Source organism: Heteronotia binoei, chromosome 3, assembly GCF_032191835.1.
Source record: "Heteronotia binoei isolate CCM8104 ecotype False Entrance Well chromosome 3, APGP_CSIRO_Hbin_v1, whole genome shotgun sequence".
Classification (NCBI taxonomy): domain Eukaryota; kingdom Metazoa; phylum Chordata; class Lepidosauria; order Squamata; family Gekkonidae; genus Heteronotia; species Heteronotia binoei.
The window spans coordinates 48,184,718-48,210,164 of record NC_083225.1 but is presented as its reverse complement, the minus strand read 5'-3'; the positions used below and the strand labels follow the sequence as shown (position 1 = coordinate 48,210,164).

The 25,447-nt window shown below is 41.9% G+C and overlaps 1 protein-coding gene and 1 non-coding gene across 2 annotated transcripts; one reads left to right on the top strand and one right to left on the bottom strand.

The window, feature by feature from the left end:
• Window positions 1-1,002: 1,002 nt before the first annotated feature.
• On the bottom strand, window positions 1,003-24,045 carry PROZ (protein Z, vitamin K dependent plasma glycoprotein). Its single transcript, XM_060233712.1, has 9 exons — window positions 23,917-24,045; window positions 19,843-20,006; window positions 16,200-16,224; window positions 12,762-12,875; window positions 11,565-11,693; window positions 9,143-9,228; window positions 6,943-7,057; window positions 1,590-3,166; window positions 1,003-1,537 (listed from the first exon to the last, which is right to left on the bottom strand). Exons 1-8 carry the CDS (start codon window positions 23,984-23,986, stop codon window positions 2,649-2,651), a joined length of 1,221 nt encoding a protein of 406 aa, XP_060089695.1. The 5' UTR covers window positions 23,987-24,045; the 3' UTR covers window positions 1,003-1,537; window positions 1,590-2,648.
• Window positions 6,186-6,256, top strand: TRNAI-AAU (transfer RNA isoleucine (anticodon AAU)). The gene has a single exon. It is a non-coding gene; the product is annotated as a tRNA-Ile (tRNA).
• Window positions 24,046-25,447: the final 1,402 nt, after the last annotated feature.

Genomic DNA, 25,447 nt, shown 5'->3' with positions numbered 1-25,447 from the left:
GGAGAATGCATTTAAAGCTTCTTCCTTTCCACCTCTCTCTCTCTCCCCATATATTTCCTTGTTTGCCTTCTTCTTTCCGGTTCAAACATCTGATGTTCATGTCCTGTGGCTTTCAAACATCTGATGTTGATTCTATGTGGCTCTGGTATTAAGCACGTTCAGCCACCCCTGCTGTATACCAATGGTTTACCTAGCATATCTGACATCCAGAGCAGATAATTCTTTACCACCTCACACCTAGTATTCTAGTCTACTACTTCACTCATGGTTTGTCACCTCCTGGTAGAAACGCTGCCCACTTGGCTCTGTTCATCATTTCTGCCAGCTCAGCAGTGCCCCATGGCTCCTAGCTCCCAGCCATTGAATCACCACTGAAGGTCCCCAAGATGGAGGTGCTGTCTCCTGGTTCATACAGGCAACAGCAACCCCAGCCTTTCTGAACATTCCATGCTCAGTAGTAATTATCCTAATAAACCATGTTCTTTTAAGCAGGGGGGATGGGAAGCTAAAGTAAATATTATTATTATTGTGGTGGTGGTTTTTAAATTCTCTACAGACAATGCACTCCCTTATTGCTTGCACCGCTCCACCCTTGATATGCCACTTGTATATTACTGCTCCTTGACTACAGTGTTTGCGTTACGGAGCAATTTCACTGGAAGAGGGGGGCATTTCAGTTATATTTTGCTAAAATGAACTGGCTCTCTGTGGCCCTTTTCAAACTGCCTTTGTATTCCATTTTAGTAACTGGTTGTTGGTGGATATTTTTCCTGTCATTTCAGACAAACCTGCTTTAGTAACTGGCTGTTAGTGGAATTTATTTACCTGGTCATACAAACCTCCTTGCATCAGGTTAGCAAAGCATGGTTGAGCTGTTTTTGAGGGAATGGCTTTCTTTCATTTCTTACCCCTTGGTTGTGTTTCTGAATTGCTATGGTATGCTAGATCCAAGCAGGCAGCCGTGTTGGTCTGAAGCAGTTGAACAAAGCAGGAGTCAAGTTGCACCTTTAAGACCAACCAGTTTTTATTTAGAACGTAAGCTTTCGTGTGCTCTTAAGCACACTTCATCAGACGAGGAATCCAGCACAGTGAGCAAAGCCGTACATAGCTGAGCAGAGCCATACATAGCTGGTAGGCAGTGGCCCAGAATGCAACATGGTACAGATTTAAGAACCCATGACAGTGAAGTAAAATTATCTGGTAGGCAGTGGTTTAGAATGTAAAATGGTACAATGACAGAACAGTAAAATTAACAAATTGAGCAAACCTTTGATCTGAGTAGCATGAGCATGCAAAAGCAACAAAACAGTATGCAGTAAAATTAACAAATTGAGCAAACCTTTGATCTGAGTAGCATGAGCATGCAAAAGCAACAAAACAGTAGTATGTCAAAATGTGAGATTGTCTGTCAATGACGATGGGAGATGGGTTCAATATAATATGTAATGGGATAAGCAACCAAAGTCCCTGTTTGAGTGTGTCGATACAGCTAAAAGAGAAATACATTGGATAGTGATGTTCTTGTTCGCCTAATTTACTTTTTAACATGTAAACATCATTCTGGTTCTGTTCTTGTTCGCCTAATTTACTTTTTAACATGTAAACATCATTCTGGTTTCCCATAGGAAAAAGGAATACAATAAAATATAGTGAAAATGGGTAAAGTATATGTAATGAGATATACAGCCAATATCCCTATTTTGAGTATGTCAATACAAATAATTATACTGATACACAATTCTAAAAGAGAAACACATTGGAATACTGTGGATGTATAGCTATACTCACTGAGAGTATAAACAGCTATGGTATGCTGTTTAAAATATCCATAGCACTTCCTTCAATGTTGCCTTTTCCCCTGCCTTTTTTGCCACCTGGACTTCCTCAGACATTTTTCAAAAAGTGTGTGTATTTGTGCTTGCGTACCTGGAAGTCACAGTGACTTCTGGTGATCCTAGTGGGGCTGGGACATTTTAAGAGAGGTGGCTTGATGTGCCTGCTTCTATGTCCCAGGTCTGGTATTCCTTTGGAGGTCTCCCTTCCAAGTATTTGCCAGGGTTGGCCCTGCTTAGCTTCTGAGATCTGATGAGATCAGGCTTGCCTGGCCTATCCCTTTTTTAACATTCTAAGATGAGCACTATAGTGCGAACCAGTATAGCACTTCAGTGTTATAGTGGCAACACTGAGATACCTAGACTCAAGGGAGTCAAAGAATCTCAGTGGTTTTGCTATAGCACTGAAGTGCTATAATGCTTTAGCACTATAATGCTCAACTTAGAATGTTAAAAAAAAGTCCAAGGAAGATCATGCTGTAAAAAAGAGTGGCAGGGAAACAGCATTGTTTGAAATGACCATAGAACTTCAAAGATGGCTCATTAACAGAAGGAAATTTGCTGTACGAAACCCCCCGAACCTCAATTGCTTTACTCAGAATTGGGCCAACAATGAATAACATCCAACTTAGAACAGTAATGTGAAAAGGGCCTGTGTATTATAGAACCCCATGTAGAAAAACCAGTGATTTTAACCAAGAACAGAGATGAGGACCATTTTTCTTATTTTAATTGGTAAGCATACACATTTTCAGCAGCAACCTGTATAAATACTGAATCTTGCCAATTTATGTACTCCTTGGTTGCTGCCTTTGATTACTCCATTATCTGTTTGAACCACATCATGTATCTTGAAATCTTGGTGAATACAAATGTTTCCCACTTACTTGCTTCTGTTGCTTGTGATTCTAATATGCCCGTCAGAAACCAGGTGCCTTTATAGTTAACAGAACTGAAACTCCCACCAGCCAGTTGTTCTTTTGTTGTCACAGAAGTGTATCCACAGAATTCCCTGGTTATCAGAGTTCTGTTGAGTGTTTGTGTGCATTCATTTTCATGGAGAAACAGAACTGTAAATTCAGCTAGTGAATCAGTTGCATCGTCTCCCTCCATTTTCCACCCGCTGAGAGTGGCTGCCTGTTCTGAAATCAATACATGCTCTGCAAAGTCCTTCTCTGGAAGGCATATGGGTAACTGGGAGCCATTGCAGGCACTAGGAGTTCCAAGTTGTAGCAATGCCAAGTTGTTCTTGCTGGTGGTGTTGTCATAACGGGGATGTATGTTTACCTGTTTCACATACATTAATTGTCTGGCTGCTTGCCGTCTGTCATTTCCTGTGGAGATCATGGTGTGTGTTCATTGAGCATGGTAATCATTGCACAAACAATTCCACCTACATTATAGAACAGACTGAGAGGGGGAAATTTTTCATTGAGACTCAAATGCCTGCTAGTTACTGTAAATAAAATTGAAACATATTCCTTATTCCCACACCCATCTGGATACTTCTTTGTTGCTGGGAAGATGAAGCCATTGGTGTGGCCACTGTCTTTTACTCCAGGATCTATTTTTGGTAAGGCAGAAGGAAGGAACACTAAAGGAAAAGGCTTGTGTTTTAGGTGGACTGTGGAACAGGCTCTATTACATAAAGGGGCAGAGCCAACAGTACTCCAGGTAGCCTTTCTCCAACTTATGTGGCACTTTCCCCAATGGAAAAACCATTAATTATCATACAACCTTATATGTAGTATAGCCAGGAGATCTTAAGACTATCTGGCAGCTGGAAGTTCTAGCTCTTTTAGCATTATGCACCACTAGGTGACAAGCTAGACTTGTTTCATAATTTCACCTGGAGGAAGGCTCCTTAGCTTGGCCGAAGGTTTCACACTTGAGTCAAAAGGAAAGGAGAGAGACAAAAATTTAAATAAATACACTTTGCTCAGCAGAATGGTAGGCTGGTTCGTAATTAGTTCCTACACTAGTCCTTGTAATTTGTGAAATAGCTCTACAAGCAAGCTATCAAGGGTTATTCACATGTGAAGCATTTCCTATACACACTGAATGTACTTTTTAATCTAGAAAGTAACAAGTAATCTGCTTTGACCTGGATGGTGTTGACCAGCATGAACTCATCAGGTCTAGGTAGGGCTGGCCTTGCTTAGTACTTGCATGGGAGACCACCAAGGAAGCCCAGGGGTGCTGTGAAAAAACAACTCTGAACATCTCTTTCCTTGAAAACCCTATGGGGTCACCATAATTTAGCTGCAACTTGACAGCACATCCCAACAACAACAAATAACATAAGAGCCCTGCTGGACCAGACAAATGGTCCATCTACTCCAGCATCCTATCTCATCCAGTGGCCAACCGGTTCCTTTGGATGGCTAACCACAAAGGCCAAGGCCTTCCCCTAATGTTGCCTCTTGACACGGGTTCTGGGAATTAACGCCTCTGAATGTGGAGGCTTCCCTCAGTCACCATGGCTAAGAGCCACTGATGGATTTATCCTCCACGAACCTATCTAATCCCATTTTAAAATTGTTTATTCCTGTGGCTATCACTACATCCTGTGGCAGAATTCAACATTTTAATCATTCTCTGTGTAAAGTAGTATTTCCTTTTGTCTGTCCTGAACCTACTGTCTATCAGTTTCATTAGATACCCTCAAGTTCTGGTATTTTAGGAGAGGGAGGAAAATTTCTTTGAGAACTCTCTCCACCCGATGCATAATTTTGTAAACCTCTATCATGCCCCCCCTCCAGTAGTCTCTTTTCTAAACTGAAAAGTCCCAAACTCTTCAGTCTTTCCTCATAGGGAAGGTGCTCCAGTCTCCTAATCATCTTGATTGCCCTCTACACTTTTTCCAGCTCTGCTGTGTTTCTCACACAAGGCCGCACCATCAATCTGTACAGGGGTATTACAATATCAGCTGTTTTATTCTTAATCTCTTTCCTAATCCTAACATAAAGTTCTCACTGCTGCAGCACACTAGGTTGACACTGTCACTTAGTTATCCACTACAAGCCCAAGATCTTTTTCCTTCTCAGTCTCAGCAAATTCAGATCCCATTAGCCTATACTTAAAGTTGGGGTTTTTTGTCCCAGTCTGCATCACCATACACTTACCAACAGTAAACTCAATTTGCCACATTGTTGCCCGCTCAAGCAATTTGTGGAGGTCTTGGCGCTCTTCTCAGTCAGTCTTAGTTTTCACCATCCTGAATAATTTGGTGTCATCTGCACGTTTGGCCACTACACTATTCATCCCCAGTTCCAGACCACTGATGAATAAATTAAATAGTACCAGCCCAATACTGATCCTAGCGATCCCACTGCTTACTTCTCTCCATTGGGAGAACTGTCCATTGATCCCTACTTTTTGCTTCCTGTCATTTAAACAGTTTTGATCCATAAGTGAAACCATCATCTTATCCCATGACTGCTATGTTCACTCAGGAGTTTTTGGTGAAGTACCTTGTCAGAAGTCATTTGAAAGTCCAGGTATATAATGCCTACCAGGTCACTGTTGTATGCATGCTTATTCACTTTCTCAAAGAACTCCCAAAGATTGGTGTGGCAGGACTTCCCTTTGTAGAAGCCAGTTCCCTCAGCAAGCTTTGTCCCTCTATGTGCCTAACAATTCTGTCTTTGATTATAGTTAATACTAATTTGCCTGGGATAGATGTTAGGCTGACTGTCCTGTACTTTCCTGGTTCTCCCCTGGATCGCTTTTCAGAAACTGGCATCACATTTGCTACTCTACAGTTTTTTGGTACAGCAGCCGAGTTTAGTGATAGATTATATACAGGGCTTTTTTTGTAGCAGGAACTCCTTTGCATATTAGGCCACACACCCCTGATGTAGCCAATCCTCCAAGAGCTTACGGGGCTCATAGTGCAGGGCCTACTGTAAGCTCTTGGAGGATTGGCCACAACAAGGGTGTGTGGCCTAATATGCAAAGGAGTTCCTGCTACAAAAAAGCCCTGGTTACATATGTGGGTTAGCTGAATTTAGTGATAGGTAAAGTATCCAGGTTAGTAATCCATGTCTACATAGTCTTGACATCTAAATAAATGTTATCTGAGTTGTGCATATGCACACAGGTAAGCTGGAACTTTACTGTTGAGCAGAACCTAGCTCTGTTATTCACACAAAAAGTCCTGTGGATGTGGGTTGGCCTGTAGGGCTAATGGAGCTAGAAGCCTCTGTGCAGTTCTTTCAGCTATAGAATAACTAGGGAAGGCTGGGCATCTGCTGTTTAACCCAAATCCTCCTAGGAACACAACATTATTGTGTAAATGTTTATTGGTGTAAGAGAAATGTTTTGGACATCACCTGCATGCTGGAAAGGAAGGGACGATGGCTCAGTGGTAGAGCATCTGCTTAATAAGCAGGAGGTCCCAAGTTCAATCCCTGGCATCTCCAACTAAAAAGGGTCCAGGCAAATAGGCATGAAAAAACTCAACTTGAGACCCCGGAGAGCCGCTGCCTGTCTGAGTAGACAATACTGACTTTGATGGACTGAGGGTCTGATAAGGCAGCTTCATATGTTCATATATGTTCATATGAAAGTGCCAGGCAGAGCTTCACAGTAGAATATGTTATCTGCACCAAGTGCCTGAAATGAAATTAAGTGAAGCACACTTGGAATTGTTCCACTATAGCTCCATTAATTACTAATTTCCATATAGTAATAACAGTACTTTGGGTTCAGCCCACAGAAGCCCTATGCACCTCAAAGTAGTATATGAGGCAAACTGCGTGGGTCAAGTAGTACTACTCGCTAAGTCATCAGCAGGGAAACATACACATCCAGCATCTGTCCATCCTGAGGGATGGTGGCTCAGTGGTAGAGCATCCGCTTGGTAAGTAGAAAGTCCCAGGTTCAATCCCCAGCATCTCCATCTAAAAAGGGTCCAGGCAAATAGGCATGAGAAACCTCAGCTTGAGACCCTGGAGAGCCTCTGCCAGTCTGAGTAGACAATACTGACTTTGATGGACTGAGGGTCTGATTCAGTATAAGGCTGCTTCATATGTCCCCCCCCCCCCTCACAAAAATTTAATGTCTGAACTTTTAAAAATGCTGAACTTGAGGCAACTTGGTGACCTACCAATCACAGCACTGATTGGAGACAGCACTGCACAGTCAGCTGTAGTCAGTATGAAGTTTGTTTTCAGTAGAACACCTCCGCACAATCTTTCTCCCTCAGAGCTTAAGAGCAGGACCTTAAAAGCAAAATGAACAATATATTTTGTCCTTATTTGATAATGAGATATCGCGCTCCCTGTTCATGCTCCGAGGATCAGCTCACGGAATGTGCTTATACCGAAGAATGACCCCATTACTTTGGGTATAAACTACAATCAAGAGTGTTTTGGATATCCTTCAGATTTGATTAAAAATACATTGCAAGGAAAGAAGATGGACAGCTAGGAGTGATCAGCTTTGCAGGGGAAATGGGGGAGTAAGAGGAGAGATGGCTTCCCAATAGCAGACAGATAATTGTGGAATCTATGCAAAGTACACAACTGAGGCAAAACATTACCATAGGCCTGACAATGTGGGCCAGAAGAAAACCAAAATAAATATAGAGGGAGCCAGCATGGTTGTAATAAATCCCAAGGCCATTAAGGTCCAAACTGTTCTCTGGAAAGCAGCTGCTACCCCCCAGGTGGTTGCACTGCCTCAAACTGAGCAAACAATACAAGTGCTGCTAACACCCTCGTAAGCCTGCCAGAAAACACATAGGATCCAGGATGCTATTGTACTACAAGTGAACCATGTGAGTTAAAATACAAGAAGAGAACGAATTTTAAAAAAAAATACTACAGTTTTTCAGACTTCAGTATGGAAGAGAAACAACAAAGCTAAGTGAAACTTCCATTTGAGATCAGGGCCCTGCGGGACCTGTTAGAATTCCACAAGGCCTGTAAAACAGAGCTGCTCCACTGTGCTTTTGGTTGAGATATTGGATGTCCAAGCCCATCTTGACCTCCCTCTGCTGATATTGCTGCTCCTTTAAATCTTGCAAGCAGTGCCACTCTGAAACATCTTCATCCAAACTTGGTATCAAGGCAAGCTTGCTCGGGATTGTTTCATGGTTGATTTAAATGTTAATTCTATTGTTAAATTCTATTTATTGTTATTTAGTCACAATTTGTATGTGACTCTGTAACCTGCCCTAAATTTGCTTGCGGGCGGGGGCGGAAGAGAAATTGAATGACTAAATAAATAAACAAACTACATACATCCAGAAGTGACTGCAAACAGCTGAAGATTTCTCAGTTGCAAAGTAGGCACTTACAAACATCAAAAAGGAATCCAGGACAAAGAAGTAGAGTTTTAGCATACAAAGCAAGATGCTTACATATTGATCCTTAAGGCACAAAAGCCAAATAGTGCCCTCTCTTCAGTCAACTGTCCCAGTACAGTTTTTATGGCTTTCCGATCAGGTGATGTCTTTTAGCCCAGAACATGGCATGTGTAGATAAATCTTGAAGGGTGATGTCATGGTTTTCCTGAACATGTTCTCATAATCCTACTCAGGGCTTTTTTTTGGGGGGGGGGGTGTTGCAGAAAAAAGCTCAGGAGGAACTTATTTGCATATTAGGCCACACCCCCTGACATCGTCATTGTTTCACTCAACTTTTTTGTAGCAAAAGCCCAGCAGGAACTGGTTTGCATATTAGACCACACCCCCAATGCCAAGCCAGCAGGAACTGCGTTCCGGTATGTTCCTGCTTAAAAAAACCCTGCTGATCCTACTTATTGGAGCTATAGTTGGAAAATATCCATAAACCTCAACTCTGCCTTGAACTGATAATGATGGAACACAGAATACAAGACTCTCTGTTCCCAACAACAAGTAGGCAGCAGGTATGAATAGTACCTTTAGCAATTTTAGCTACCCAAGTTGTTAGCCCTTAAGCACCACTACAGTGGGGAGGGAGAACCCAAATGTCTACAATAGTGTGGTTAGAGCAGCAGACTGGGGGGACTAACTGCCACAAAAGCTTGCTGGGTGACCTGGTGACAATCACACACATACACAGGCTAACTTACCCCACAGGGTTGTTGTGAAGATGCAATAGAAAACAATTCTGTGCATCAGTTGTGGAGAAAAGCAATGTAAATAAACAAATTAGTTCTCTGGTGCACTGGCGTTTTAGAAAGCAAGCACATAACTTGTTTGCAATTCCTATGAGCAGTGAACTGTTACAGCCAATTCTTACTGTGACTCCAGAAGTCCTATTTGTATCAGTGGTACCAGAATTATGTCAAATTTTTACAGCCCGGCTCTTGCTAAATACCTGCCAAGGGAATCCTCTGCTGATGTTCTCAGCTGCAGTTAGCTTTGTTTCCATGTTTCCTTTAAATCTGCCACATGCACACTGATCTGGCAATGAAAAACATATACTTCAGATTCTAGTGGCAAGTCCCATAAATGTTAGTTTTCATTAACATGAATGTGCCTTTAAAAATGTCAAAATTAAGGGAGATCCTTGTCTGATGGATAAGTAGTAGCATCTTAAGAAGGCCATAGAGGTTACTAAATCACACTTATCTCAGTTTAACCTACCTCAAGAGGCTTGTACTGACAAATGGGGAGACGGAAACCATCTTGAATCCTTGGGCTAAAAATTCCACAGCTATATAGTGATGATGGCTTCTGATTTTGTTGCAGTTGTCTCACCGAGTTCAACAATCTTGCAGCATCTTTGCAATTAAGTGCAAGAGACTGTCTCTATTTGCATATTTGCAGCTCATGATTTCACTAATGCACGGACCATGGTCCAACCCCATGATGCTAATAGCCCTGAGCATCTGATCCCTCTGCAAGTTGGAAGTAGGAAAGCTGGAAAGAGTGTGCGGATCTCATATCCTGCCTCTGCATGAACATTGGCTTCTCAGAACCGTGTCTATGCAGTGAGAAAGGGCACACTCTGGGTTAATCCTCAGTGCTCATTTCACCTGTCTGGCCAATGCTGCAGGCAAGCCAGGCAACACATGTGACATGCCCAAGCCTAGTCTCCCTCCATGAGAGGGTAGAGCCCCCTCCAGGGCCATATTTTCAGTAGGCCCTTGGAAGCAGCTAACCCCTTCCTATATTTATGGAGTTTGCCATTTACTGTTTATCCCAAGAATGGAACTCTCGTGAATGGCAAGAGCCTACTCTGTATCCATTCTTTCATAAGTCTGCATTTCAAAAGACCTAGGTCTTTAAAAATGCACAACAAGGGAATTTTAAAATGGTGTGTTCACTTCAGAACAATTTTCAGAACTTTCAGTTCATGTTTGAAGAATATCACTGGGTTGCTGTTTTTTTCTGTTTGTTCAAAGCATCTCATTTATTATTTAATTAGACTTCTATCCCATTCCATTCTCTGCCAAGCAGGGCTCAGAGAAAGATGGAAGTTACTTCTTTGCTGCCTCATAACTACAAGACTTGAGGTAATGCTACTCTGATGGGAAAATGCCAATAGCACTGTGGCCTCTACACCGGTATTACTGGTGTTGCTTCTTTAGTGAACTTTCTCTTATTCTTGGCACAGTGCAATGGGAGCTGGAAGGGTAAAATGGCTTCCAATAGTTACAGTATAATTGAATATCTTTTCACTAATCAATATACATTAGTCACTTGCCTGGGTTACCTCATGCTCATCTAAAATTGCACCAAGAAACCCATAATGGAGATATGCAGATGAAGGTATGGAGCTGTGCCCATGGTAACTGGCTTGGTGCTAGGAACAGGTTTTACTTCAGCTTAATCAATGTCTCTGAGCATATCTGTGTTCCTTCTAAGTATATAAGTAACATTTGCTCCTAGGAGATACAAAAGTGCTACACCTTGGGCGTTTTCGCACTGACCTTCAAGTGGCGCGACCACCCTCTTCACACCGGAGGATCTGCCCGGATTTCGCACAAGAAGCGCCGGCGCACCCAAAAGAGCCGGCGACTTCCGTCGCGAAACCCGCTCAAACGGAAACCGCCAAGAAGCAGGAAAACGTTTGAGCGGGTTTCGCGACGGAAGTCGCCGGCTCTTTTGGGTGCGCCGGCACTTCTTGTGCGAAATCCGGGCAGATCCTCCGGTGTGAAGAGGGTGGTCGCGCCACTTGAAGGTCAGTGCGAAAACGCCCCTTGTGTCAGTGTTGTAATGGAAACAAAACTTGCCTATTGGTCCTAATGGTCAGTGGTTCAGCCTCCACCAGTGAGGATCATAGAATCATAGAGTTGGAAGGGAACTCCAGGGTCATCTAGTCCAATCCTTTGCACAATGCAGAAAACTCACAAATACCTCCCCCTAAATTCACAGGCTCTCCTTGGGGCTGTAATGTTTTCTGTGTGCATTGCATATTCAGAAGCATAACCAAGAAATCCCTACAAAATGGATGCTGTAGATCTTTCTCACACCACCACCTTCATAATTGTAGGCAATGATATTTACTGTCGGTATAGCGCTTTTTTCTAAGTGCCCACTCACAAATTATGCCTGTGATCTTTATGACCATCCTTTAACACTAGTATAATCCTCATTTTATGGATGAGGAAGGATGAGGCTGGGAAAGACAGAGGAGTTTGCCAAAAGCCAGAAATAAAATTGATCACTAAAACAAGCATTGAACTGTTTTCTTCATTTTCACTTTAACCATTATACACTACACTATGTTCCAGCCAAACTAGTGTTTTGTTTTTCAACAGAATGTTTTTATTGTCCCAATTTTCCATACTTGCCTAGGGGAACGCAGGTTTTGCCTTCCATAAGTCTGTAGCCTTGTGCACATGAGCAGCGGTAGGACTTCGCTTCTGGATAGCAAAAGTGATGGCAACCCTCATTCATTTCATGGAGGCACTCATTTTTGGCTAAATAAAATGTGACACATTTTTAAATGAGAGGAAAAGCTTCAAAATGAAATCAGCCATAAATGGCAGTTGTATTGTTCCAAACTGCTGTGCCCACTCATCACACTGTGACCCGAAACAGCAATATACATCAGGAAGGCATTGTAACTTATTCATAACTGCCTAAACCAGTAGGATTCAAATTCTGTGGGGCTGGAACGATTAGGAAATTATAAACTAGAGAAGTTCCGCTGGAAGGAGAAGGAGAAAGATAGTTAGAAACAGACTTATATGTTATGGATTTTTAATATATCTTCTCAAAAAGACAGGAAGTTTCCATAGACATAGGGGAAAGTTACTGTTAGCGGTGCCAGCTGTGGGTTGGGAAATTCCTGGAGATTTTTGGAATGAAGCCTGGAGAGGGCAGAGTTTGGGGAAGGGAAGGACTTCAGCAGAGTATAATGCCACAGAGTCCAACCTCAAAAGCAGCTGTTTTATCCAGGGGAACTGATCTTTGGAGGTTAGTTATGCTTTCAGGAGATTTCCAGGTGTCCCCTGGAAACTGACAACCCAGTTAAGTATGTTCTGGTAGCTGTGGGAAATTAGAGTCTCTGTAATGGTTAAACAAGTTATAGGTTGAATCTCTACTGACAGAAGGAATTTCTGTCAGCATAATGGGACTATTTCACTACCCCCCTCCTTCAGCAGCAGCACCAAGTACTTTTTGAAAGGATGCTTTTGCATGATGGGGGACCCCCGGAACACTTTGAGGGGGAGTTGTAGCTCTGCCGTGGGAGAGGAGAATTGGTGGGAATTTCTTTAGAGGGCTAAAACAAAAAACAGATGGAGGCAAGATACCTTGGGTGGGGGGGGGGAAACCAAGGCAATATCTACTACTATCAAATCCTGCAAATGATTCTTCCTGTGTCTTCTGTCTGGCTATCACTGGAAGATAGAAAACTAAAAGAAGTGGACTAAACTGATCTACTGCAACATAGTCCCACATGCTCCAAAGTGAGATTTTTCTGCACAGTCTTCTAAGAGATCCTTTGATATATGCTTATTCACAAAGAAAATGTTGACTTTTACCAAAGGCACAGTTGCTTCCTTCATAGCCGTCACCACAAGTGCATGTGTAACTACGAATGTTGTCATTGCACACACCATTGTGCAAGCAAGGATTTGAAGAGCACTGTTGACCACCTGAAGGAGGAAAAATACAAGTAGGTCCACTTAGAATTTTCTTAACAAGAGTTTATTATTGTGTCCTTTACATGCAGCTCCAGCTTACTGGTTTACTATTCAATAGCACGTTTTCCTCAAGGGTAGTCTAAAAGCTCCCAACAGGCATAAGGAGTACTGATTTGGATCATGGTATGGGAGGAGGCATACGTGGGGACTCGAGCCCACCCCCGCCCGGCTGAGCCCCCTCCGGGCAACCAACACAGGACTTGGGGCTTCAAAGGCATGAATGGGGTGATAAAGTCTATGTGTGATTTTCCCTCTGAGCTGCAAAGTCAGTGATGTAATGACTTTACAACCTCAGCTTCTTAGAAATGCTAATTGAGCTAAAACAGACACAAATGGATTAGATAGAGCAGGGGTGGCCAACAGTAGCTCTCCAGATGTTTTTTTGCCTACAACTCCCATCAGCCCCAGACATTGGCCATGCTGGCTGGGGCTGATGGGAGTTGTAGGCAAAAAACATCTGGAGAGCTACCATTGGCTAGCCCTGAGATAGAGAGATGGAGAAACTTTTCCCACCAGAGGCTAGGTGTCAATATGCATATTAACCAGTGTTGGTAAGCTCTAATTGGGTAAATCAATACATTGGCAGACCTGGATCAAGGGGGTGGGGAGATCTGGTAACTTTCTTTCCTGGCATAGCTCTTGCAGCACACATGAGATACAGACTTCTCTGAGATCTAGGAAAAGTGACTATTTTTTTTCATCCATCCGGCTGATCTAGAGTGTTGAAGGACTCTTGATATTGTAAGGTAATTGAGATCTGCAAAAGTTTTCAGTTGTATCTTTGGATTCTCTAGATTAATTACTAAAGTATTGATATCCAGCACATATGAAACAGCAGAACAAAATTTGAAGTCAGTGGCACCTTTAAGAACCAACCAAGTTTTATTCTGGGCATCAGCTTTTGTGTACATGTACACTGTTTCATTTAGATTACACAAACACTTATTTTATCTGATATGACCCTTTTTTTTGCTATTAATCATTGATCTTATTTATTGTTTTGCTGCTGTTGGTTTTATGACGTGAGCCATCCTGAGCCCATTTTGTGGGTAGAGTCGGATATGTTGAATACATGAAATGAAAGTTTGATTTCTGAGTATAAGTGAAAACTGAATGATTTAGGTATCAACAACTTCCCTGATAAACTGTAGCATATGCTGAACCAAACATGTAGTTGGTGACAACCAGTTTGGTGCAGTAGTTAAGTGCACAGACTCTTATCTGGGAGAACTGGGTTTGATTTCTCACTACTGCACTTGCAGCTGCTGGAATGGCCTTGGGTCAGTCATCGCTTTCGTAGGAGTTGTCCTTGAAAGGGCAGCTGCTGTAAGAGCTCTCTGAGTCCCACCTACCTCACAGGGTGTCTGTTGGGGGGAGGGGGGACTAAAAGAGATTGTGACCACTCTGAGATTCAGAGTATAGGGTGAGATATAAATCCAATAATAATAATATCCTTCTCCTTCTTCCTCCTTATCTCAATTTATACCCCATCCTACCCCCTAGCAAAAAACATCCATGCCTCATGTCAGAGAAATATTTGTGTGTGTGTGTGCAACCACAGAAATGCTAGTGTCTGAAAAAATATAAGAAGGCAGTGAAGGGGCTTTCGACACCACTTTGTTGGTGTTAAAGGTGCCACTGGGCTCCAACTCAGTTCTCACATATGTTGACTGCTTTATTATCTGTATACCAATTTACTGTGATTTACACATCTTACCCATTGTGTTATTCCACTGGCCAACTCCCACCTTTTCTTGGGTTTGGCCCAGTCCATGGGCATTACTTTTTTGGGGGGGGAGGTGTTCTCTAAATTTATGGGGAGGGAGTTTCTCCATAAATTCATAGGTTGTGATAATGGAGGCCCCTCCCTGTGATGTCACTGGCTCCTCCCTATGATGTCATTGGATCAAATGTCTCTGTCAGGGCCCCAGCATCCCCCCTCCCGGGAAATTGAAAAGTCTATGACCCTGGGAGGAGGGGACAGTAACTCATTCCTCTTGCTGTTTCTTTAATCTGAGCAGCTATCTACTTCACTGGGCACTCTTTATGTTTGCCAGTTTGCCCCAGGCCAAATGCAACTATACAGAAAACTGAGCAAGAGGATGGCTTATGCCCCCCCACACCATACCCCCGATCTGGATCAAGGATCTGAATCACACACCTTTTACTTAGAAAAGAAAACTGATTTGGAGCTCCTTTTGCACCTTACAGACCCATCTTATGCATGTTTCCTCAAAAGCAACAGCATTAAATTAAATAGCTTATACTCCCCCATGTGGTGCCACAGCATGTAAATGTAAGGGTACTTTCTTCTCGGCAGGGTTTTTTTTTAGCAGGAACGCTCAGGAACAGTTCTTGCTGGCTTGGTGTCAAGCAGTGTAACCTTACATTCAAATGAGTTCCTGCTGGGCTTTCCCTACAAAAATAGCTTCCCAGACTTCCCCTGCCTGCTTGCAACCCAGTCAGGATGCTGGAGCAGAAAGCCAATTCTTGTCCCCTCTCTTTTGTTCTCTCGGTAGGATGCCACCACCTTGGGGGTTGTAGATCTGTCACCCCTTCTCCCAAGGTTTGTTGGGAATGTAATGGCCATCCTCTGCAGTCTCCCTCCATCTGCCTTTCTTGTTAGCTGAGCCCAGCTTCTTCAACCTCAGAGTCTCGGCTCCATGCTGCCACCTGCACTCTAGCCTTGGTTTGACCCTTTTTTGCTGGTGCTGTCTGCCAGAGTGGGCCTCACCCTTCCAACACCATCCTGCCATCCCCTCCATCCCAGCCATATTCTTTTTGGCTGGGCTGCTCAGAGTACCCTGATGCTGCTCAGGGTCCAAGGCAAGCAAGCAAGCAAAACTAAGTGGCAGCACAGTCAACAATAATAGTGAAATAAACAACTGCACAACACAAACACATATAAGTGTCACAGATTCTTTCTCTATTATCTTAAAATATTTTTGTACAAACTAACAACCAAATCATCAATACCGCATAGTCAAGATAAATTCCAAAAGAGGACAGGACTCCAATAATTCAGTCTCTGAAATGGCAAAAAGTGCTAAATTTTTCTGTCCATCAATATTCATGCACTAATTGCTCAATATTTATAAACACAAGTAAGAAGGAGACCTCCTCATGTAGATGGTCCAAAGGGCTGCCTGAATGGCCGCAAATATCCTTTAAAGGTAGATAATTTCCTTTAATTAAATAGTCAATTCTGTGTCCCTTAATATATATAATATAAATATCAACAGCGTTCTCAAAAGAATCATTGTAATATCTACTTACCAAAATAACTATTCCAAAATTTGTCCTGAAAAAAAAGATATTTTAATGAGACTATACTGATATTGGAATCTATTAGTTCCTTCTGAATAAGAATTAATTGGTTTTTCCAGAAGACCACTGGAGTATTAAAACAAAGAGGACTGGTTGCATTGAAGGCAATCTTTAAGGACTGTCTTAAAATAGTAGACCAAAATGCTTTCTTTCCCCATAAAATAAAGATTAACTGTACATACAATATTCAACACCATCACAGACCTTAAAAATTATAACAGATAAGATAAGACCATAACCAACATTTTCAATCCAGTTAGTATTCTTTCCTTTATTGAAGTATTGAGCTTTAATCAGATTAAAAGATTAAGAGAAGCATTGTCTCTTCAACTCTTTGTTGTGCTCTAGCAGGCCATAAAGTAAGATGCTTTGTTTGGATTCTCTTAATATTTTGTTGAACTTCCTACAGTTGGATCTAGTATCAGTGGCAGCCACTTTGTGACTTGCCCTATCCCTGAGCCCTGCAGTGGCCATATTGTTGTGGTACTCCACTATCTTATCAATATTCCAAACGAGCCCATAAGGTTCAACAGTGTTTGGGATCCCTATTATCATATCATTCTCATTCACGTATTTTACCAATGTATTTGTTTATTTTCGCTACTTACTCATTTTTTACTCTCTAACTTTACATACTTGTTACAGTAGAAAACAGCAAAAACCCAAAACTTGTGGCAGGGTATGAGCTTTCGTGAGTTACGTACTTCTCACTTCAGATATAGGTAGAATGTGAGTCTGTTTGTCATTACATCTTGGAGAATGGGGTGATTTCATATGTTGAATGACAATAGCTGGCAAATGACAATAGCAGATAAATGATAACAGCAGGCTTGATTGGATTAGGTGTGATGTGTAGAGGGGTAGTAGGCATACTACTGGACTCTTGCTCTTTTCTACTGCTACAGACAAACTAACACGGCTATCCATCTTGTACTTGTAACAGTGTGTTCGCTTGCCCCTGCCCCCAAATGTACTTGAGGAGACGTTCAGAGACAATGATGAATACAATGAGGAAGAGATAGCCACACAAATTGTACAGGGTCTGGTAGGACAGAGGAAAGGAAGGAGCCTGAGCAGAGGAAAGTTTGTGCTGGGTTAACAGAAAGGATGTTAGAATGGACGCAGTAGGGGGTAGGATGGATGTACATTAGTGATGGGAACACAAATGACAAGGAACCTGCTTCAGGGCTGCTGAGAGCCATCATGGGCCCCTGTAAAAACATTCCATATTACCCTGATCCAAACCAAATATCATTACCACACAATCTATAATCAGGGCTTTTTTGGTAGCAGCAACTCCTTAGCATATTAGACCACACACCACTGATGTAGCCAATCCTCCAAGAGCTTACAGGGCTTTTAGTACAGGGCCTACGGTAAGCTCCAGGAGGATTGGCTACATTAGAGGGGTGTGGCCTAATAAGCAAATGAGTTCCTGCTACAAAAAAGCCTGTCTATAATAATAAAAGGATCAGCCCATCTATCTGTCTGTCCATTTGTGGCAGGCAAAACTGATCAGAAAATAAGAAAATAGGAATCTCAAAATTGGCCACCAGCTTCAGGATGATCACAGAGTTTCAGGGCCAAAAATGAAAGGAATTGGAATATTCTGGCCCAGGTTATCCCCAGACTCCATCCATGCTATTTGCAATAGAACCTAAGCTTGTGTAGCATCAGACTAAGATCTAGGAATCCCAGGTTCAAATCCCCACTCTGCTATAGATGCTTGCTAGGTGACCCTGGACTTATGCTCTCAGCCTAACCTACCTCATAGGGTTGTCATTAGGGTGAAATGGAGGAGAGGAGAATGATGTTAACTGTTTGTGTTCTCTATTTGGAAGAAAGTTGGGATATAAATAAACAAACAAACAAACAAACTTGCTTAAAGTAAGAGCCACTGCAGGAAGGAAGGAAGGAAGGAAGGAAGGAAGGAAGGAAGGAAGGAAGGAAGGAAGGAAGGAAGGAAGGAAGGAAGGAAGGAAGGAAGGAAGGAAGGAAGGAAGGAAGGAAGGAAGGAAGGAAGGAAAATAGATGGAGGGAAGGGAAGTGGGAGGGAAAGATTGAAAAAAAGCAACTATCTTTAAATGCATTCTCCAACAGTGTAACAGGTGGCTTGGAGAAGTGATTTAAAGAGAGAAATGCCTTCTCCAAGCCAACCAATGGGGTAGTGGGGGCTTTGAGAGCCATACAATATGTGTGGAAGAGCCCCATGTGGCTCCTGAGCCACAGTTTGGCAAACCCTGGTAAAGAGTTTAGCCATTCTGAAAAATTTACTACAAGGCTGAGGGGAACTCTTGCTTCTCCAATACTGTTAAACCCACCCACCAGCCAAAGCAGCATGGTGCGAGCCAAGCCAGCCAGGACAAGTTACAGTAGATGACAGGATAAAGCCTCTGAACAAGTCATTATCTCCAGCCGTCTATGGTTTCTTTTTTCCTTTAGTTCCTGCATAGCCAGATCTTGCAAAGAGGCACTCCTGTTAGCTCATGTATCACTATAAACCCCCCAAAAAAAACCTTTTATTGTTTTTCTCTGCCTTTTGTTAACTCTTTCTAGTGTCTGCAGTCAAAAAGGGGGGGGGGGGGATTAAATGCATTCCATTGATACAGGATGATGCTGGCTTCAAGGGCCTGTCAAGCATGGTGAAATTCCATTGGTAATTGATGGGTTTAGGGTCCTTCCTAACACTGGTCTGTGAAGTATCATGGAGAACCAAGGTTTGTTAGCTTTGTTATTCTTTCCCTTCCCCCTTCCCGCTTTATTGCTTGCAAAGTAGAAGTAGTGAAACTAACTTGAGAAGAAGTAATCAGCACCTTCCCATACATTCCTGCTAGGGAGTGTGACACATCTGGGGAAAGCAAGGACAGAGTCCTGATAACGCTATGAGAATGTAGACATTTATGATAGTTTATGTGTGAGAGCTACCCCTCGCCCCCATCTATTGGAATCCTTTTGAAGTGCGCCTTAAAAGTATTGTATCAATGTATTTGCAGCATCACTCTCAAGAATCTGTTACACTGAAAGTATTGGATTATCAATAAACGTAGTTTTGTATCAACTTCGACTCATCATTGAAACCGCATGCTTGACAGGGCCCTCCAGCTGACTCTCTCCTCCCCCAGTTTTGACCTTCCAGTCTTGGTGGCTTTTCCCTTCCCTTTCCCTACCTTGGTGATGAAATTTTGGAGGCAATTAACCAGCAGAAATAAAATCTGGATGTCTTAAATGAAAATAACAGCCTATTCATAGAATATATGGAGCCTCAATAAAAGTGTATTATACTCACTATGTATACTATGTTCAAGGGTAGGGTGTAGACCACCTTAAAATATATAAACAACTGTAGCTTTGCAAATTTGTTTAGCACACTTACCAGTTGCATCTGCTTGTAAAACTTGAGTAACATCCCTGGATGCAGGGATAATTCCATATTTTATGATTCTGCACTAGAGTAGGAGACATTCATTGCCACGCATCTTGAGCATTTATTACTGGTTCAGCAAGTCTTCTGATTAGGCTATAAACTGATTTTGGTGTCAGCCCAGTGGGTTGCTTTATGTGAAAGTACAAAACATACAATAGGAATACATACTGTTTTTTCTGTGTCTTCAAATACTTCTCTTGCTTCTTCATATGAACATCTTTCTTCAAGACATTCTCTTTCCAGATTACCTTGGAGAATTTCCTCAAGAATAATGAAACCGGCACGTTTTGATCTAGTAATTATGTTATTTGCTTCTTGACCTGATAGAAACACTAAAAAGCAAGACAAAAAGAGGCTGTGAACAATTTTATTTCCTTCTTCAAACATACTTGGCATGACCAACCCAGACCCAAGCCATGTTCTCTCTTCAGTGTGAACAATGTGTCCCACATTAGGTCTGGCTCATCTAACTTGCACTGGAAGAGGAGGTCTGTCACCTGCAAGTCTGTGACAGTTGTGAGCTGGTGTGATATTACAGTAAATTCACAACCTTTCAGATTTTTGAGGAAGAAAGGTAACTTGTACAAAGCTGACAAACAGGACAACTTTTATGAGGGAAGTGAAACGTCAGCTTGGCTTTTGCGTGCTGGGAAGGGTGCTGGTTATGGTGGTCCAGATCCTTCTTTAATTAGTAGCGTGCACAAAGCTTTAATGCAGCAGTGCTCATGTTAAGACCTGAACATGTGGTTGCAAAGTTACAGAGTTATGCAGAACCACTGTTTCAAGTTGAAACAAAATAATATCTACTTTATTCTAGAAATACATGCCAGATAGTGCAGAGTAAAGAAAGACAGATCCTACCTGGCAGATGGAGATGGATGCAGATAATACCTGGCAGATGGAGATGGATGCAGAGAGGAGCATCCTGAAGCCCCATTTTATGTAAGAGAGAGAGAGAGAATGGAAGGAAGTGCTTTTCCCTAAAGAGTGTTGATCTGCACTTCAAAGGGAGACTGTGACAGACAGCAGAGAGCAAAAGGAAGATGTGTTGTGTTTGCTGGTCTGCCTGCCTACTCTGCAGTCACTTGCTTCTGGAGGTCTGAGACACAAGGATGTTGCACCAGACTCTTTCAACACTGAGAAACTTTGGAACAATTTGTTCCTGATTGGATCAGGAGAAACTGTTGTTAGGAATAGCTGCCAGACTCAGGGACATCAAGGAATTATAAATTGAATCTGAAGAAGATTCTGAATATGGATAAATTAATCCAGAGAGTGGCTGAAGGAAGGATGCAGTGAGCAGAAGTGTGCTGAGGACTAATACTGTGACTGAACGCTAAGGGGGTAAGTGGGAGGAGTGGTTGGAAGACAAAGACAAAGGTTCTTGGGAAAGCCTCACCAAACCCTAGAGGCATTGGTTCATAAGTGTGAGGCTCTTTCCTCACCAGCACTGCTCCAGGCCATTGGCCATTGTGCTGTTTTACTTCCTGGGGGCCTCCCTGCGCCTCAGAATAGGAAGAGGAAGCACATGGTTGCACCACCCAGTCCTCCTACCTCTCTTTCCTCAAGCAGTGTTCTTCCAAGGTGTTTGTATGAGGATTTATGTTGATATTACTAATGTTCCTGCCTGGCTCATTGGAGCCTTTAGGACTGAGCTTGGGGACTCAGGAACAATGGGCAATCCCTGCTGCCCTCGTTCAATCCCAGGCTCCCTGCTGGTTCAAATGACCCAATGGTGTCCAAGTGCGGGAACCTTGAACTGTATAAAGTTGGCCCTGTTGGCCCAGTTGAGTAGTCTTCTATTTTACCAGTTACCATGCTGAAACTAATAAAGAGAGCTATGATAATTGCAACGGAGTTTCCTCAATGCGTTGAACCCACTATAGTATACAAGGTTTAGCAGACATCTCTTTTCTACTCCTCCACAGCCACCATTTATGCTTCCTCTGCACCCACATCAATCATCCCCAGCTCCACTCCTCCAAACTGAGTCATCATCTGAGCCAGGGGTTGGAAAAGCACTTCTCCCTGTGTCTTGGCCGGTTCTCTTACTGGCTGGTTCCTGGAAGGCCTTCAGCCTGGCCTTCCCTGCTTGGTTGTTGAATGGCTGGGCTCCTTACAGGAACCTCATAGGCCATCACAGTTGGGCTTCTGATGGCTGGCTGGCCCCAAGGCTTCTGAGTCGTGCTGTTCCTCAGCATCATCTGATGCAGGGAGATGACATCAGCAGTAGACACTGGAAACTCTGGGGCCCATGAGGGAAGTTGTTGTTGAAGAACCTGCTGCCCAAGGTCCCATCCTGAAAGTTCTGGCCAAGTCGAAGGCGGCAGCCTAAGGTATGAGGGTGGTGGGAGAATTCCACTAGGCTCCTGTAACATCAGGGAAGTTCCTGACTTTGCCACAGCAGACAGTAGGAAAGAGCATAAAGAGGCAACAATGCTGAGTTGCATGGAATTGTGAGAATAGCAACGACACTTCAAAAGAAAGGGAGTATGAGATGTTTGGAAGGGCATAAATACAGGGACATTTGGGTCCCCCAATATAGTTTTGGGACTTAGGTATGTTTTTTCCCACCTAGATTCTGGAATTTCATAGATTCCATTCTTCTTCAGAATTTGCTACAACAATTATATTTTTTAAAAAGTAATACTTCATAATATTCTCAAAACCACTGCCCAGCTAGGTATGCTAGCCTTCAGGTGGGACCTGGAGATCCCCTGGAATTACAGCTAATCTCCAGACTACAAAGATCAATTCCTTTGGAGAAAATGGTGGATGCTTTGAGGGGTAGATTCAGTCTATGATATTGTATTCCACTGAAGTCCCTGTCCTCCCCAAGTTCCATCTACAAATCTCCAGGAGTTTCCCAGTCTGGATCTGGCAACCCTAAAACAACTTTAAAAGAACCACTATGAAACAAGACCCAAAAATATAAAAAAGATTAACTTAAAATAGTAACAACTTTTTAAACTTTTAAAAAACGTTACCAACTTGAGAAAGGGCAAATCTCCTTTCTCCCAAAGCACAAACCCTTTAAAAGTTAAAAACTATTTAGAAACAGAGAAAATGCAAAGCAATTCTAAAACAAGTCAAGAAAACAACACAAAACAGTGCAAAATTAAACCGAGAAAAACTATTTTTTAAAGTGCCAGAAAAGGGGGGGAACCCTTCTTCCTCAACTACAAGGAAAACAAAAAGCACAGAAAAACTTGAAATAATATTTTAAAAACCAACCAGAAAACCAGTTGTGAAGATGTCCAGCAGGCAAGCACAGAACCAGAAGGTCTTTCCAGGCAGACAGAGACCAGACCTGAGGCAGCGCTCTGAAAGATCTAGCTATGAAATGGAGGCCAGCAGCATGCCTTTTATTTCGTCTGATGAAACAGCTGAGTGAAGCAACCTAACAAACCTCTAATAATAATCATTTAGATACCTATTTAAAATACAGTTGGTTAACACAGAAAACTTTTAAGATAATTTCCAGTGTAATCCAATGCGTTGATCAATGTTGGAGGGGAAAAGGGAAAACTAAAGATATGCACTCAGATATATCTGGTCCAAAAAAGTATTTTCTAACCTACATGGATTTTCTTAGTTCAACCTTATTTAAATAAAATAAAATATATGCTGGAAAATATGAGACCATTTCCTACAACTAACTAAAACTGGGGCTATATATTTTCAAATAGATCGCATCTGATACACTGATGTATGCCAGTGCTCTTTTCCTTGTATTACCTGATTGCAACTTGCAGCAACATGCATTTTGTTTTTTTTTTTTTTGGGGGGGGGGTTAGTCCTTTATAAAGAAATTGTATTGTTTTTATATGTTTTATTTGCATTAACCTTGTGCTCTTTTTTATTTTCTTTTGTTTTGATGCAGTACAGTCTATTTTAAACTTTAAAAACTGCATTCCTGCCAAATGAGTTTTCAGCATAAATGGTAATAATTTATAAATTACATTAATGAATATATAGCTTTCTTCTGAGTTATTTTTGGCTCTAATGCTCAAATTAAAGAAATCCATTATATGTAAACTGCAGAACCTGCCTTTGTGGAACAGTTTTCAACATTAACTAAAGATATAAAATTTGGCAGTTCTCAAATTCTCAGGTTAATGAGATTAATTTAGTAATAATAAAATGTTAATAGGCTAATAATAATAAATTACTACCCTCCATTTTTTACCCCTTGGCTTTGGAAATGCAGCATCTTAGTACTATAGTGCATAAAAACCATACCTCTTAGTTCTGCCTCGCGAAAACAGAGGACAAACAAAACAGAACATAACATCCAAAGCTGAGTTCCCATTTTGTGCCTCTAGATTTGTTAGCTGTGTTCTTTTGGCGCATAGCAGTGGCTTTTTGGTAAAGAGGGTCAATGAGTAAAGTTTAAAGTTCAAGAATTCATAAGAAAACAGAAGGGCAATGACAGAAGCAAGGGTCACATGCACACACACACACACATCATACCCACAGTCTCTCAACGACAGTATTGTCTACTTTGACTGGTAGTGACTCTGCAGTTCTGAGAAAGAGGCTTCTCACATCACCTGATCCTTTTAGCTGGAGATGCTGGGACAGAACCTGGGAGCTTCTGCACACAAAGTGGATGCTCTGCCACAAAAGGCTTCTCCTCATTTGATTCCAGTGGGGTTGACCTCATTGCGGGGTATTTGTCTATGTGGTCATGATTGCCCCTTTTCATATTGATTAGCAACATGCCTTTTGAATAAAACCAATCTAGTATTTCATTTTTGGAAGGATTTATACTAAGTTCTGATTCAGTGGCTATAACTTAGACCAAAGGAACTGTTCCTATACACTAATTATACAACTACACACAATAAAAATCCATATATCATTTATTGGCAATGAATGATTTATGAATTTTTATCGTGAGTAGTTGTATAATTAACATATAGGAATGGTTTCTTTAGTCTAAGTCATATCACTTTACCATGATTCTTCTTGTTTGTTACTGATTCAGTGGATGCCAAGATATTGTAGTGTGCGGTTTTCTTTCTGTGCTAGATTTGGAGCAGGTCTATTATTTTCCTCTACACCCAATGGGATATTGGTAGAATCATGTGTGTTTTGTTAGTTTTAGAAATGTACCACAAGATGGCACTAGTTAAAACAATATTTTAATTTGCTATTCTGAACGTGGTAATTAAATTGTTGTATTTTATTCCTTTCTCCTGGCTCAGCTTGTCACAAATGCTGGGTGATGTCAACAGACTGCCATTTTAAAAGCAAAAGGTAATCCATTCTGAGAGATCAAAATTAAGGAAATGCACTTTTTGTGTTTGTTTAAAATTGTTTTAGACCCTTACTTGCTGATTTTTATTATTCCCAATTATTGTTCATGACTGACAAGTTTTGGAGCTTCACCACTCACCGCTGAGGAGCTACGAATATCATGGGATCATTAACAGAAAAAAAGAAAGATCCCGCCATATCAAGTGTACAGCACCACAAAATGTTTTAAATGTATTTTATTGGCTTTAAATTGTTTTATATAATTGACTGTTAGCCACCCTGAGTCCGCTTGTGGAGAGGGTGGGATATAAATGTAAATAAATAAATAAATAATCTGGGCAGGGACTGGGCAACCATGGGCTATTTCCTTTCCCCATCTCCCCAGGCAGTTGGCCAGTATCTCTCCCAGACTGTCCTCCAATGCACACTGTGAAATGTAGCCTAACAGCACTGACTTTAATAACATGTGGTACCCATGCCTCAGTTACATATGGGTGACCATAATGTCTGA

Excerpts from the sequence above, each read along its gene's own strand:
- PROZ (XM_060233712.1), bottom strand. The coding sequence starts at position 23,986 with ATGGGAACTCAGCTTTGGATGTTATGTTCTGTTTTGTTTGTCCTCTGT. Across the intron at positions 9,229-11,564 it reads CAAAACCTGCGTTCCCCTAG|ATCAGTGTGCATGTGGCAGA; the intron begins GCAAGTATGGAA and ends TTTCATTGCCAG. Across the intron at positions 3,167-6,942 it reads TCCAATCAGTGCTGTGATTG|GAAATGACAGACGGCAAGCA; the intron begins GTAGGTCACCAA and ends TGATCTCCACAG.